General features: G+C 41.6%; 1 protein-coding gene across 1 annotated transcript in view; it reads left to right on the top strand.

The window, feature by feature from the left end:
• LOC121923346 (netrin-4-like) overlaps positions 1-8,272 on the top strand; it is a 95,971-nt gene extending 87,699 nt beyond the window's left edge. The window contains exon 11 of the mRNA XM_042453689.1: positions 5,760-8,272. Within this exon, the coding sequence (XP_042309623.1) occupies positions 5,760-5,896 (137 nt within the window). The 3' untranslated portion in view covers positions 5,897-8,272. The remainder of the gene's footprint in view (positions 1-5,759) is intronic.
• The last annotated feature ends 4,108 nt before the right edge of the window (positions 8,273-12,380 follow it).

Genomic DNA, 12,380 nt, shown 5'->3' with positions numbered 1-12,380 from the left:
ACCTAATCTCATGGCCTTAGAGTTTAACCGTAAAACATAATTTATTGGTGTACTGCAATGGAAAATGTATTACAAATTTTTTAAAAAATGATGTTTCTAATGAAAAGACAATGGATTAAAAATAAGCACACAAAAATTAGCCACCTTCTTAAAGATGAAATTGAAGGTCATCATGTGACATCAATTCCTTAAGGACATAAGAAACAGCAAGCCAGAACATAAATCAATCCTCCCCTCTTGGTTTATTAAACCATGGCTGGAGAATGTGTATGGCCCTCCAGATGTGATCTGCTCATTATCTCAAGGTAAAAAGAAATGACGAGAGCATTAACACATTTCAGCTTCTTTACTTTCCTTCTCCCCCCCCCCATACGCTTGAAACAAGGGGTGCATCCACCCTGTAGAAATAATGCAGTTTGACACCATTTTAACTGCCATGGTTCCACTCTACAGATTCCTGGCATTTGTAGTTTTATGAGCACACTTTGTCTAAGAAAGCTAATAACCTTGTAAAACTACAAATCTCAGGATTCCATAGGATGGAGCTACAGCACTTAAAGTGGTAACAAACTGCATTATTTCTGCAGTATAGATGCACTCAGGGTCTCTGTAGTTGTGGGATGGATTTACTAAACAATGGCGGGGTACAGACCGCCAGAAAGTGGTGGCCGGCAGCGGCCTCTCTTTTTCACATAGCTGCGCCGCAGCAACCAAATTGCGTGAAAAAAAGGAACACTGAAAAGAGGCTCCTTTTTGCGCCGTTGCAAACTGCTGGCGGTGGTGCGAGCATGTTGCTGCTGCGTGGCTCCATCTGGAAGGCGCGCATCAGTGATGTCATAGCTGTGTGCACCGTCTGGATGGTGCCGCACAGCTATGGCATCATGGCGACGTGCTAGGGTTGCGGGGCGTGTGCACACACCACCCCGAGGCAACCCCAGCATGTTGCCATGATGCTGAAAAGAGCCTGTCTGTACAGGGCCAATGAAACCTATGCTTTCTGTAGGCAGATGGGTCAATGAACCTCTGTTCTAGAGCTTGGAAAGTTAATTTAAAAAGTAATTAGTTCTGGTTGCATTCTAATTCCTCCAAAATGTAGTTTACTACCATGATATTACATTTTAAACATTTATCTATTTACTTTCTCAATTAAAAAAAGACTTTAAAAAATCACATCTGTTTGCTACAAGCTGCTCTCTTGTGATACAAAACACACTTCTGCCATCTATCTTGCTGTTACCACAATAGGTCTCAGTAGCATGAGGCACAGCCTGAGCCAGCCTTTGAATTATGTGATATTCCTTTTCTAGCATTTTAGTGATGCTGCAACCTTGCAACTGTAAAGGTAATTTTAAAGATCACACCTACACTTCAAAAAAATTAAATTAGCCCTCATTAAGTTATACAGTACTTGTAGGAGAATGAAGCTATGCCTTATTAGAAAAGGAATTAATTGCAAGTAATTAACTAATTCTTAGTACTTGCACTCAGGACAAATGGATCGCTTGCTGGAGGGAGGAACTACCCACCTCTTATGCTTCTATTGTAACTTTGGGGTCATCAAGCAAGCAGCATCAAGCCTATCATTAGGCTGAATGAGGCTGTTGCTTCAGGCCATAGTAGTGGCATTACAGTTATACCTCAGTTAATGAAGTCAACATATTTCTTATTTAACAGAAAAAATTGGTACAAGAGGCAGAAATAACATGTTCTTGCCCCACATGCAAAAAAGAAGAGCAGTTCAACATGTTTCAACAAACTTTTGTCCAGACCTAAAGATGTGCACAGGTGAAATGAAACAACCAGGCCATGTAATCTTTGCATAACTGAACAAAAATATTTTGAACCTTTTAGAGACCACTTGAAAACTTCCAGAATGCCTCCAAGGATCCCCTCCCCTTCTACCAGCTTCCACTTTTCTTATGATGTCCTTTTTGGGTGGCCACACATACTCAATAAGGAATCCTAGAGGCAGCTGTGGTTGACCTTCTTTTGTAGGCAGGCACATACAGCTTACAACAGAAGAATCCCATTCTTTTCCAGCTCAGGCTTTATTGCACTGCTTACTGGAGACACACTACTGAAACCTGACACCAAAGGTCTCTACCCTTCTTTCCTCATCCTCCCAATGCCAATGACTGGACAAGGAGGAAAAGGAGAGAGTGTAGGCATCAACAGTCTTTGTAAAAAGGAGTTTGTCAACTGAGGTACTTTATACCTATTAGAGGGACTGTGTGGTGTGTGCCCTGTACCTTCGCCTGACCCTGAAGGATTTTTTGTTGTTGTTGTTGTTGTGTGCCATCAAGTTGTTTCCGACTTACGGTGGCCCTAAGGCGGAACCTATCATGGGATTGTCTTGGCAAGTTTCTTCAGAGAGGGTTTGCCATTGTGATCCTCTAATGCTAAGAGAATGTGACTTGCCCAAGGTCACCCAGTGGGTTTACATGGCCAAGCTGGAATACAAACCCTGCTCCAACGCTCAAACCATACACCATGCTGGCTCTCGCCCTGGAGGATAGTTATATAAAATTTAGCTGTCAGTGCAGTCAACTTCAGCATGTGCAATAGGATGAGGAGGGTCACCATCTTGCCCTTCACTCCAAGCAGGCAAGTGTCATTTTTCTCTTGCAGAGAAAAGGCTGATCCTGTGTGTTAGTTTTCTTTGCAGCACAGGAATTACAGTACCATAGAATCCTAGAGTTGGAAGAGACCACAAGGGCCATCCAGTCCAAATCCCTGCCATGCAGGAACTCTCAATCAAAGCATCCCTGACAGATGGTCATCCAGCCTCTGTTTAAAGACCTCTAAGGAAGGAAACTCCAATACACTCCGAGGGAGTGTGTTCCACTGTCGAACAGCCCTTACTGTCAGGAAGTTCCTCCTAATGTTGAGGTGGAATCTCTTTTCCTATAGCTTGCATCCATTGTTCTGGATCCTGTTCTCTGGAGCAGCAGAAAACAAGCTTGCTCCCTCCTCAATATGACATCCCTTCAAGTATTTAAACAGGACTATCATATCACCTCTTAACCTTCTCTACTCCAGGCTAAACATCCCCAGCTCCCTAAGTCATTCCTCATAGGACATGGTTTCCAGATTCTTCATTTTAGTTGCCCTCCTTTGGACATGCTCCAGTTTCTCAATGTCCTTTTTGAATTGTGGTGCCCAGAACTGGACACAATATTCCAGGTGGGGCCTGACGAAAGCAGAATACAGTGACACTATTACTTCTCTTGATCTAGACACTGTACTTCTATTGATGCAGCCTAAAATTGCATTGGCCTTTTTAACTGCTGCATCACACTGTTGACTCATGTTCAATTTGTGGTCTACTTGGACTCCCACTAAGTTTGAGAGGGGGAGGTAGGAGCAGGGTGCCTTGGTTGTGAAATAGTCTCATTTGAGATTTCTCCCACCTTTTAAGGAGTATGTCTCTAATCTGACAGGAAGATAGACACTGTGTTTCCTGGATCTGTCTGAGCAGCTGTAAAAGATCCCTACTGAAAGAAGTTGCATTTGTGTAAGGGGGGAGGAATGTATTGTTATACCAGGAAAAATACAGGGTTGGCATTTGTCATATCTAACCATCATCTTGGCTTAGCTGCAGAGCTCATACAGATTAAGTTGGCCCCTTTAGCAGCTCAGCAGCCAACTGGAACACTACACTACTGTCATAATTGTGTTTTTGTTCATCACCCAAAAATACGTAGCAGCAATGTAGACCTTTGGGTCTTGGCAGGTTTTCTGTTAGAGGAACAGACTTAGGTTGACAATACATACTGTTTTAAACAGTCAGACAGTGGGTACTATTCAGGATACCTATGCTTCACCGCCAACATTAGAGGCAGTGTATCTCTCAGTACCAATTTCTGGGGAGCACAATATGGAGGGAACAGGTGTACTTATGCCCAGACCATTTATGGTCTGACATCATGTTAAAGAACATGAAGAAGGAAATAGGAATTAGTTAATCTTACTCGTCATGGAAGAACATAACAGTACTCTTCAAATATGTACAGGAACCAGGGTCCACCTCTTCTACATTTTGGGTGACACATGCTCAGGAAGCCCTATTTCTAAAGCTAGGTATCATTGTATACCTGGCAGTGGTTGGAGCTGAAATGAACCCTTTAAATCTTAAATATGTTTTCAGGCCCAGAAGGAAAAGCCATTGGTGAGTAGTGCACATGCTTTGCATGCAAAAGACCCCAGATTTATGTCCCGCACATTTCCAGATGGGGATGGGAAAGAATGCTGTTCAAAATTCTGAAAAGATACGTCCTCACCATAGGCACTATTAAGCTAAATGGACTAATTGTCTGACTCATTAGGTAGTTGTCTGAGTTGTTATGAAATTAAAACCAGCAGAACCAGGAACAAAACAATAACTGGTACATCTGGCAAAGAATCAACATAATGTGTTTAATCTGCCGACTCCACTTGGTACTTTGGCAGCCGCATTTTGAATCAAATAATACTTTGATCGTCTTCAATGGCTGCTCTGCATAAAATATGTTACAGTTATCCAACCTGGAAATTCCAGATCTCACCTGGCATGCTGTATCCAATTCTGGACACCATAGTTCAAGGATATTGACAAGCTGAAACATGTCCAGATGAGGGTGACCACAATGGTGAAATATCTGACAACCATGGCCTATGAGGAGCAGCTTAGGGAACTGGGTATGTTTAGCCTGGAGAAGAAAAGATTAAGAGACATGTTAAAATATTTGAAAGGATGTCATATGGAAGATGGAGCAAATTTGTTCCCTGCTGTTCCAGAGACTAGGGCACGGAACAATGGATTCACACTACAGGAAAAGAGATTCCACCTCAACATTAGGAAGAACTTCCTGACAGTAAGAGCTGTTTGACAGTGGAACACACACCCTTGGAGTGGTAGTCTCGGTTTTTTTCTTTTTTGAGGTTTTAAACAGAGGCAGGATGGCCATCTGTCAGACTTGCTTTGATTGTGTACTCCTGCATGGCAAGGGTTGGATTGGGTGGCCCTGGTGGTCTCTTCCAACTCTATAATTCTATGAAAACATTGGGGTATGAATCACTGAGACCACTTCTGGTTTCTCCAGGGAAGGGTTCAGCTAGTGTACAAGATATAGCTGGTAAAAGACACCCCAGTGTTTATGAAAGTACAATGTCAGGTCCAGGAGCATCCTCTAAACTGCAATCTCCTGCTTCAGAAGGAGCACAGACATCTCCAAGATCAGCTGTACACATATATGTAAATTACTACAGCAGGGAAAATCCACTGCTTCTGATTAGAACTGATATTCTGGAACTGGAGACAACCTTTTAAAAGAAAAGCATCTGCCAAGAGCACTATTAGTTCCTCATATATTTGCCAATTTTTCAGCCAGCATCTGTAACCTTCAAAAGCAACTGCAGACATTAGGTGATATTTATCTTAAGGATGTGGAAAGCTTCATCTGTTATCTACTAAAAGCAAAACAGGTTGAGTTGCCTTTTGTAGACAGTTGACAATCGTAGACTGTCTCCCCATTTAGTTTTCCATTTTGATTTTCCCCATTTTGCACTCACATCTTAAAAGGTTTTCCTTCATCAGATGTCCCACATAGTGCCATGCAGTGCACTTCAACTTATATACTTTATCATACATTAAGATTGCAGCCATTGCAAATAATCTGATGATATCTTTACGTGGGGTTCTAGCTGGGAAATCAATATGTGTGTGTGGGGGGGGGGGGGGAAACTTCTAATTTAATTTATGCTATCCTTTTTCAAACCAGGCATAGACTACCTGATAGCAGGACAGGAAGATACACGGACCAACAAACTCCTTGTGAATATGAACAGCTTGGTGAAGCCCTGGAAAGCTCACTGGGGAAAAATCGTAGCTGACATGCTTCGAACTGGATGCAAATAGTATCTTCTTTCAAAGTGAAAGCCATGAACTTTACATGCTAGTACTGTTGCAGTGAAAAGCCTAGTTAGTTTTCTTACTGTCAATCAAAACATTTCTAAGGGGAATTTAAAAACAAGGCTCACTTTGTCCCCTCCCACTACAGGCTTTAGAAGAAAATTTGTGCCATTTCTTTTTTTCAAGAGAACAATCCTCATCTCATCCATACAGAAAAACCTTCAGGACTTAACTGACTCTGTACACCTATAACTCACAGCTCAGCTGATAGCATCCCTCCATGGTTCTCCAGAGCTTTCACATAAACATACACACAAATACCCACCATGTACATGGGCTACAAACTGACTTGGCTTCATCCATGAACCAACCTGATATGACTAAACATGCAATTGCTGCAGTGAAACATTCAGTTTTGTGAGGCTGCTCTTTTGAAGTGGTCCTGAGGGATGAATTACAAGGTTGCCAAATTGCAAGAGTAAGAATTACTCACAGGTTGGGCTTATCATGGCACTCTTGCTTAATCTAGCCGTCCTTTCCCTTTTCAAGCTCACTATGCAAACTACAGTTGAAATTATACAGCCCTTTGGGTTCCTAGAGTGTATTATGACCCATTGGTGTTTGCACTGGAACTGAAAGATTCTGTAGATATATTTATGTCTATGCTTGTATTTTGCCAGGGAAACAGGCAGAGCCTGTGAGTATAGGGAAGGATAAGAGGGTCCCCAGCACTTAGGCCTCCAAGGTTTCTGTGATGTGGAGGATATAGATAGGATCTGATCCTGCAGGCAGGAATTTCCAGGGATTTCTCTTTGCTTTTCTACACAGCATTTGGGAAAAAGGAGGTGGCTAGATATGTTTGTGGTGGGAGAAGGCTGGTTGCATTAGAGCCCGTGGATTGGCCTTCTGTGGGGCCCAGTTCTCTCAAGGCATATGCTGGCTCAACAATTCTTCTGCCTATACAGGTGAGTCTACTTGCACTCTTCAGGGATCTGCTCACTGATTGCCTTTCCATTGTCAGTCGTTGGACCACCCAACTTTCTGGAAGATTGCTACTGTAAAGAACTATTGGGGCCAGTGGCATTTACTTTGCAAGGGGAAAAGGCTCTATCAACATGCAATTTGGTGGTTGTCAACTGGAACCTGGCTTGATTTGGGGTTGGTGCATTCAAAGAAGTCATGATGTGGCAAAAGGGATGTATTGGACTGTCGATTCAAGGAAAAATTTTGTAGGGGTAGTCAACAGCAACTCTGGTATTTTTGGACTGCAACTTCTATGATCTTACCAATGACTCTACTGGCTAAACCTAATGGGAATTGCAATCAGATATCTGAAGGGCCACAACTGGGCTAGCCATATGGTTAATCAACTTCTCTTTCCAATGTGTTCTGATTCTTAAATTCTGTTCTATTAATATTTCATGTGAAGATATTTACAGAGCCACTTTCAGGCTTGTGCCTGCTTTCAGTTGGTTGCATGCTGTCCTGCTTCAGGTGTGTGGATTTGGTCTAAAGAAGTCTTCAGAGCAAGACTTTCCAAAGTGTTCAAACTAGGGTCAGATAAATCTTCCTGAGGTTTAATGTTCTCTGCTGGCCAACACCCTGCATATAGAGAGCAGGGCCACAAAGTCTGAGGTGTAGATCTTCTAGCACAAAATGTTATTCAATTGATTACTGAGTCAGTACAGGCAGGTAGCTATGTCAGCCTCTTGCACTGCCTGGGTGCTATACAGCTTGCTGATCAGTCAGATCTGCTCTACAGAAAAATTGGAGAGGCAAATGGCCTCCTAGCAACTCTTCATGCTTTGTTATGTGATAATGCAGAGGAAAGCTATGATTAAAAATGTTCTTTTCTATGTGGTCTTTACCAAGCCCAACTTTTCCAGTAAGACCGCCAGATGCAGCGTGAATCACTATTTATGTGGAGACTTGGGCTATGAGCATGCATGGACAATCACTGGGATTTAAGATTTTTCCTCCATGGCTCAAGCTCTGCATACCCCACATCTTACCTCTGCTCTGCAGTACAGCTGGCAGCCATGCTATTCTGTAACGGTGTCAACTAGTAGACTGTCCCTTTAAAAAAAAAATTATTACAAGCACATTTAGTCCTTTACTCGTTTTTTTTCCTTAAGGGAATCATTTTTTAAACCCATTGTAAATATAATCTGTCAAGTTTATATTATGGACAGTTTCTATTGTGAACTTCCCCTTGAGTCTTGCAGCAAGTTAATAAAGGTGAAGGCTTGGCTTGAATGAGCACCCATTTACAGAAACCATTCACAGTACTTTCATTTAAATAGCATCTTTTTCTTATGGTAAGGTGGGCAACTGTCAGATGTTTTTAGACTGCAGCTCCCTTAATCCCTCATCATTGACTGTGCTGGCGAAATCTGATGCGATCTGTAGGAAAACACAACTGAAGGGCCACATGTGCCCACCTCTGCCGTAAGGGAGAAGAGTGTCCATTTCTAAGAGAAGGAGAAAGCAGCAGCAAGTAAAGAAGACTGGCATTTTCCAGCTTCCAACAATATACAATAGCCATTGATCAGCCTGCCTTAAGTGTAGAAGACTTTCATCCTAAGGAGGGCATTCATTAAGGACACGTATATTTATTATCTGATCAGGAATGTGTACTGTTGTTTTCAGACTTGTTTTGAATGCTGTATGGCCATTGAGACCAGTCTCACCTGAAAGCCTGGGAAGAGCAGTAGATTACAGGAACAGTAATGTTAAAAATTAGACCAAATGACTCATAACCACAGGACAAGGCTTTTTACATATTATTGGTCTTTCCTTTTGTTTAGGACCTGGTATACATTTCAGATAATCTCTGACAATATATTTCTTCTAGCTATTCAGTTTTCATTCAAATGCTGAAGCCTATTTGGACACATTATTGTAAACACTACATTTATATTGTAATGTCTAATTGTAATGCTGATTTTTCACATGTCAGGTAAAGAGCTAGATTGGCTGCATATCGCTAAACCTAAAGTATTGCATTTATATAAAGACCTTTCTTACAAGTTCTGCTTTTGTACCTGCAGTTTTGTGGGTGCAAAGAAGGGCAGGGGCAACTGATGCTATTCAAGATTTCATGGAACCTGATTTACTTGCAGAGATTAAAGTGAGAGTATTAACCACCCCAGGAAAAACTATGTGGTGTAATGGGGTGTGTGAGTGATTGAAAAAGTGGAAACACTGGTTGTGGTCAAACACATAAACCAGAAAGATACGGGGATTGAAAGAACACAATGTACTGATCCAACTGGACAGCTCATGTACACCAAACCCACTCTTGTGCTTCTGCTTCATTCCAAGAGAAAATTTAAGATATACATGGGTTCAGGGGCTTTTGGATTAGGATGTTGCTCAATTCTGTTGACACACCACTATATGTGAAGCGAAACACTCAAGCTGCGTGTGTGACTCACTGCTTTTATCATATAGTCAGTGTACATGTCAGCCATACAAATGTTGAAAAGAAGTTCTGCAAAACACAGACATTGAGTTGGATCCAGCCTAAAACATCCATTGAACAGAACTCCACTAATACACCAGACTTCTTTTTCTCTCTGCCTCACCATCAGAAAACAGATTTGTGGAGATGCAACCTTACATCTATTCTATGTAAAGTCTTTTACTTCAGTGGGTTTTAAGTTACGATTAACTGGTCCCAAGGATTGCATTTCTTTAGTGTGGATCTAACCAGTTGTAGCTATAAAATGTTGATCAGGATACTTTTCTCTTTTTCACATAGACTGATAGCCTAAAAACATTAACAGACTTGAGATGCAGAGATAATGGTTGCACTCTTCAGGCAACAGACACATTGTCTGAACCATTTTTGGGTGGATCTATCATACAGTGTTTAAACCAAGGGTGGGAAGTGTGGCCTGTGGAGCACATTTCCCCACCCTTTCTTTTTTGGCCAGCAGGATATTCCCAAGGCCCCTGGAGGTTCCTTCATTTAATATTTGAGGGTAAAAAATTATCCCAAAACTTCCCTACATAGTCAAACCACCCCTGTAGGGATGAGGTTGAGGCAATCCTCATCCCTACAGGATGAACCTATAACCTCCCCCCCCCCACCCAAATGGTAGGGGGCTGAAAAACAGTCAAGAATCAAGGCAAATCAAAATGGAAGTCACCTCCAATTTTGATTTACCTTTGGACAATTTTGGTTGTTTCAGATGTATCACTGCAGTTTTTGGGTGGGTAGAGGAAACAAAAATTGGTCCTCTATGGTACAGTTGCTGCCCTTCATTTAAAAGCCAGCAGGAGCAGTGTGGGCTGAGACTTGGGAGGTCCAGATTCTAGTCCCCAGTGAATCATTAAACTCACTGTGCAACGTGAACCACTCAACAGATGGTTCTGAGAATATAGTAGGAGAGAGCTATGTCTAGGAAGCACCTGGAGCTCATATGAGAAAAAGAAGGATACTAACATTAGTATGTTCATACAGAATAACAGTTCCCACGCTTCCTCTATAGGGCACATTACTACCCAGATAGGGGTAAGTGTAACATACAATAAATCCTCATAACATTACATATGGCATGAAAAACTTTAGGAAACAGCAGAACACCACACCAGTCAAGCATTACACCGACAGGTCCTTAATAGCCAGCAACTTGTTTCCCTCCCCGAAAGGATCAGCTCAAGTAAACGCCTCTCCTAACAAGTGTCCTGTATTTTATCTGACTGCTTGAGACCAGATCTCAGCTGCTTAGGCGCCAACGTTTTATCACTTCAGCATTTTTGGCATCTGTTTTGTTGACTGCTCTTTATCCAGGCTGAGAGCCCTTTTCACACTCTTTTCTATTAGAGGAGAATGCACTTTCTAAATGCCTGCAATCCATTCCCAGGAGCAAACTGCTGACAGAGAGCTGGTACTTCCACTCCACTTCATTAAATGAAAAGTGAACACCAGAGATCAGACAGCACTTAAGGAAGGGCATGGAAGAGACAGCCATGAGTCCCATTTACATCTTATTTAAGCAGGTTGATATCTGTGTAGAAGACAACTACTAGCTGAAAAGACACGGGATCTAACATTATTACCAGTTGAAGCTCATTAAAACAACTGTATTTATTTTAAGCTAGATCAGCAAGTGCCAAGGCAGAAGAGTTAGGTCAGCTGTCTAGAAATATTAGATGATTAGATTTGATTTCAGAGTATAATATCCTATACCTGACTGCTAAAACTTTTGCATGTATCTTTGTCTGCTAATTTAAACCAAAAAAAGGGGGAGGGGTCAACAAAACATAACATGATTAATATATCAACTCATCTCCAGTGAATGAGAATACATAAGAGATGCACATTGTTCTTAGTTGGTGTGGGTTTGGACAGTCCACAAAAACACATGGGAGATCTTGTAAGAAAGTCATGTGTTGACTACTATTAAGCAATGAATCAAATTTCCACTTACCTTACCTGAAGAGTAAACCTACAGTTATGGATTAACATTGAGTCTGGATCACAACTAAAATTAGAATGGAGACAAAATGCAATCTAACTAGTTTTAGAAACTGAGAGCACAGTGCAGGGATAGTGTTAGCCTGGTCCTGAAAAACTCCAGTCCCTTATCTGCAGAATGGGAATTGCAGCCATGTGTCAAGATTTGTAAAACACTTAAGCTGCAGGAAAGTCAAGCCAATAAAGCAGAAGCAATAAAGCAGTACTGTACAGTATATATTTTTGTTTTTACCACACAGAACACCAAGTCCTTGCAGAATAGAAATGAAGTCCTCTTCCCACCCCAAATTAGGCAAATTCAGAAGGGCTTATTTAGGGAGGAGCAGGACAGGTCTAATATCCCCCTATCCTTTGTTTTGAAAGTTAATACAGGATAGATCACTTTTCAAAAGGTTATGTTACCACCTCCAGTATTGGCTGCTGTTGAAAGTATAACAAAAAGAATGCAAATAAGCCAAACGCAGGCCACCAGATGTTGGAAGAAACAGCAGCTTCTGCACTTGTTCTTGTTGCTGCTTTTCCACCAGGAATGAGGTGTCTTAGGCAGAGAGATTAGGATTTTGTATCTTCCTTGCCTGCTTGATTTTCGTTCCTCTGTCAGCCAGCTATCCCAAAAGCATTTTGGGCAGATAACATTGTCTAGTTCAGTCAGGATTATTTAAGTGACTGACTGCCCTCTTTTGTAAAAGAAAAAGAAGTGACCGAGATTGAACCCTCCTCTCTCTTCATGGCTGTTCTGTGATGAGGGAAGACATTCTCCAACATGGATCAGGTTATTGGTATCCAAGAATGTATTTCCCTAATAAACGTTCCTCTTGTTGAGGATTATTCTTCTGCCTGCAACATGGTTCTTTCAAACTCACCTTCCTAAATGGTCACCTCTAACGGGCCTTTCATTCCAGTAATAATTTCTCATGATCATTCCCCTCTGACAAGATCAACTGGGTTGTGTCCAGTTCCAGAGGTTTCCATGAATAGAAAGTGGAGGATTTTTTTTTGCCAATT

Source organism: Sceloporus undulatus, chromosome 2, assembly GCF_019175285.1.
Source record: "Sceloporus undulatus isolate JIND9_A2432 ecotype Alabama chromosome 2, SceUnd_v1.1, whole genome shotgun sequence".
In the NCBI taxonomy this organism is placed as follows: Eukaryota; Metazoa; Chordata; class Lepidosauria; order Squamata; family Phrynosomatidae; genus Sceloporus; species Sceloporus undulatus.
This window is presented reverse-complemented; position numbering and strand designations above follow the sequence as displayed.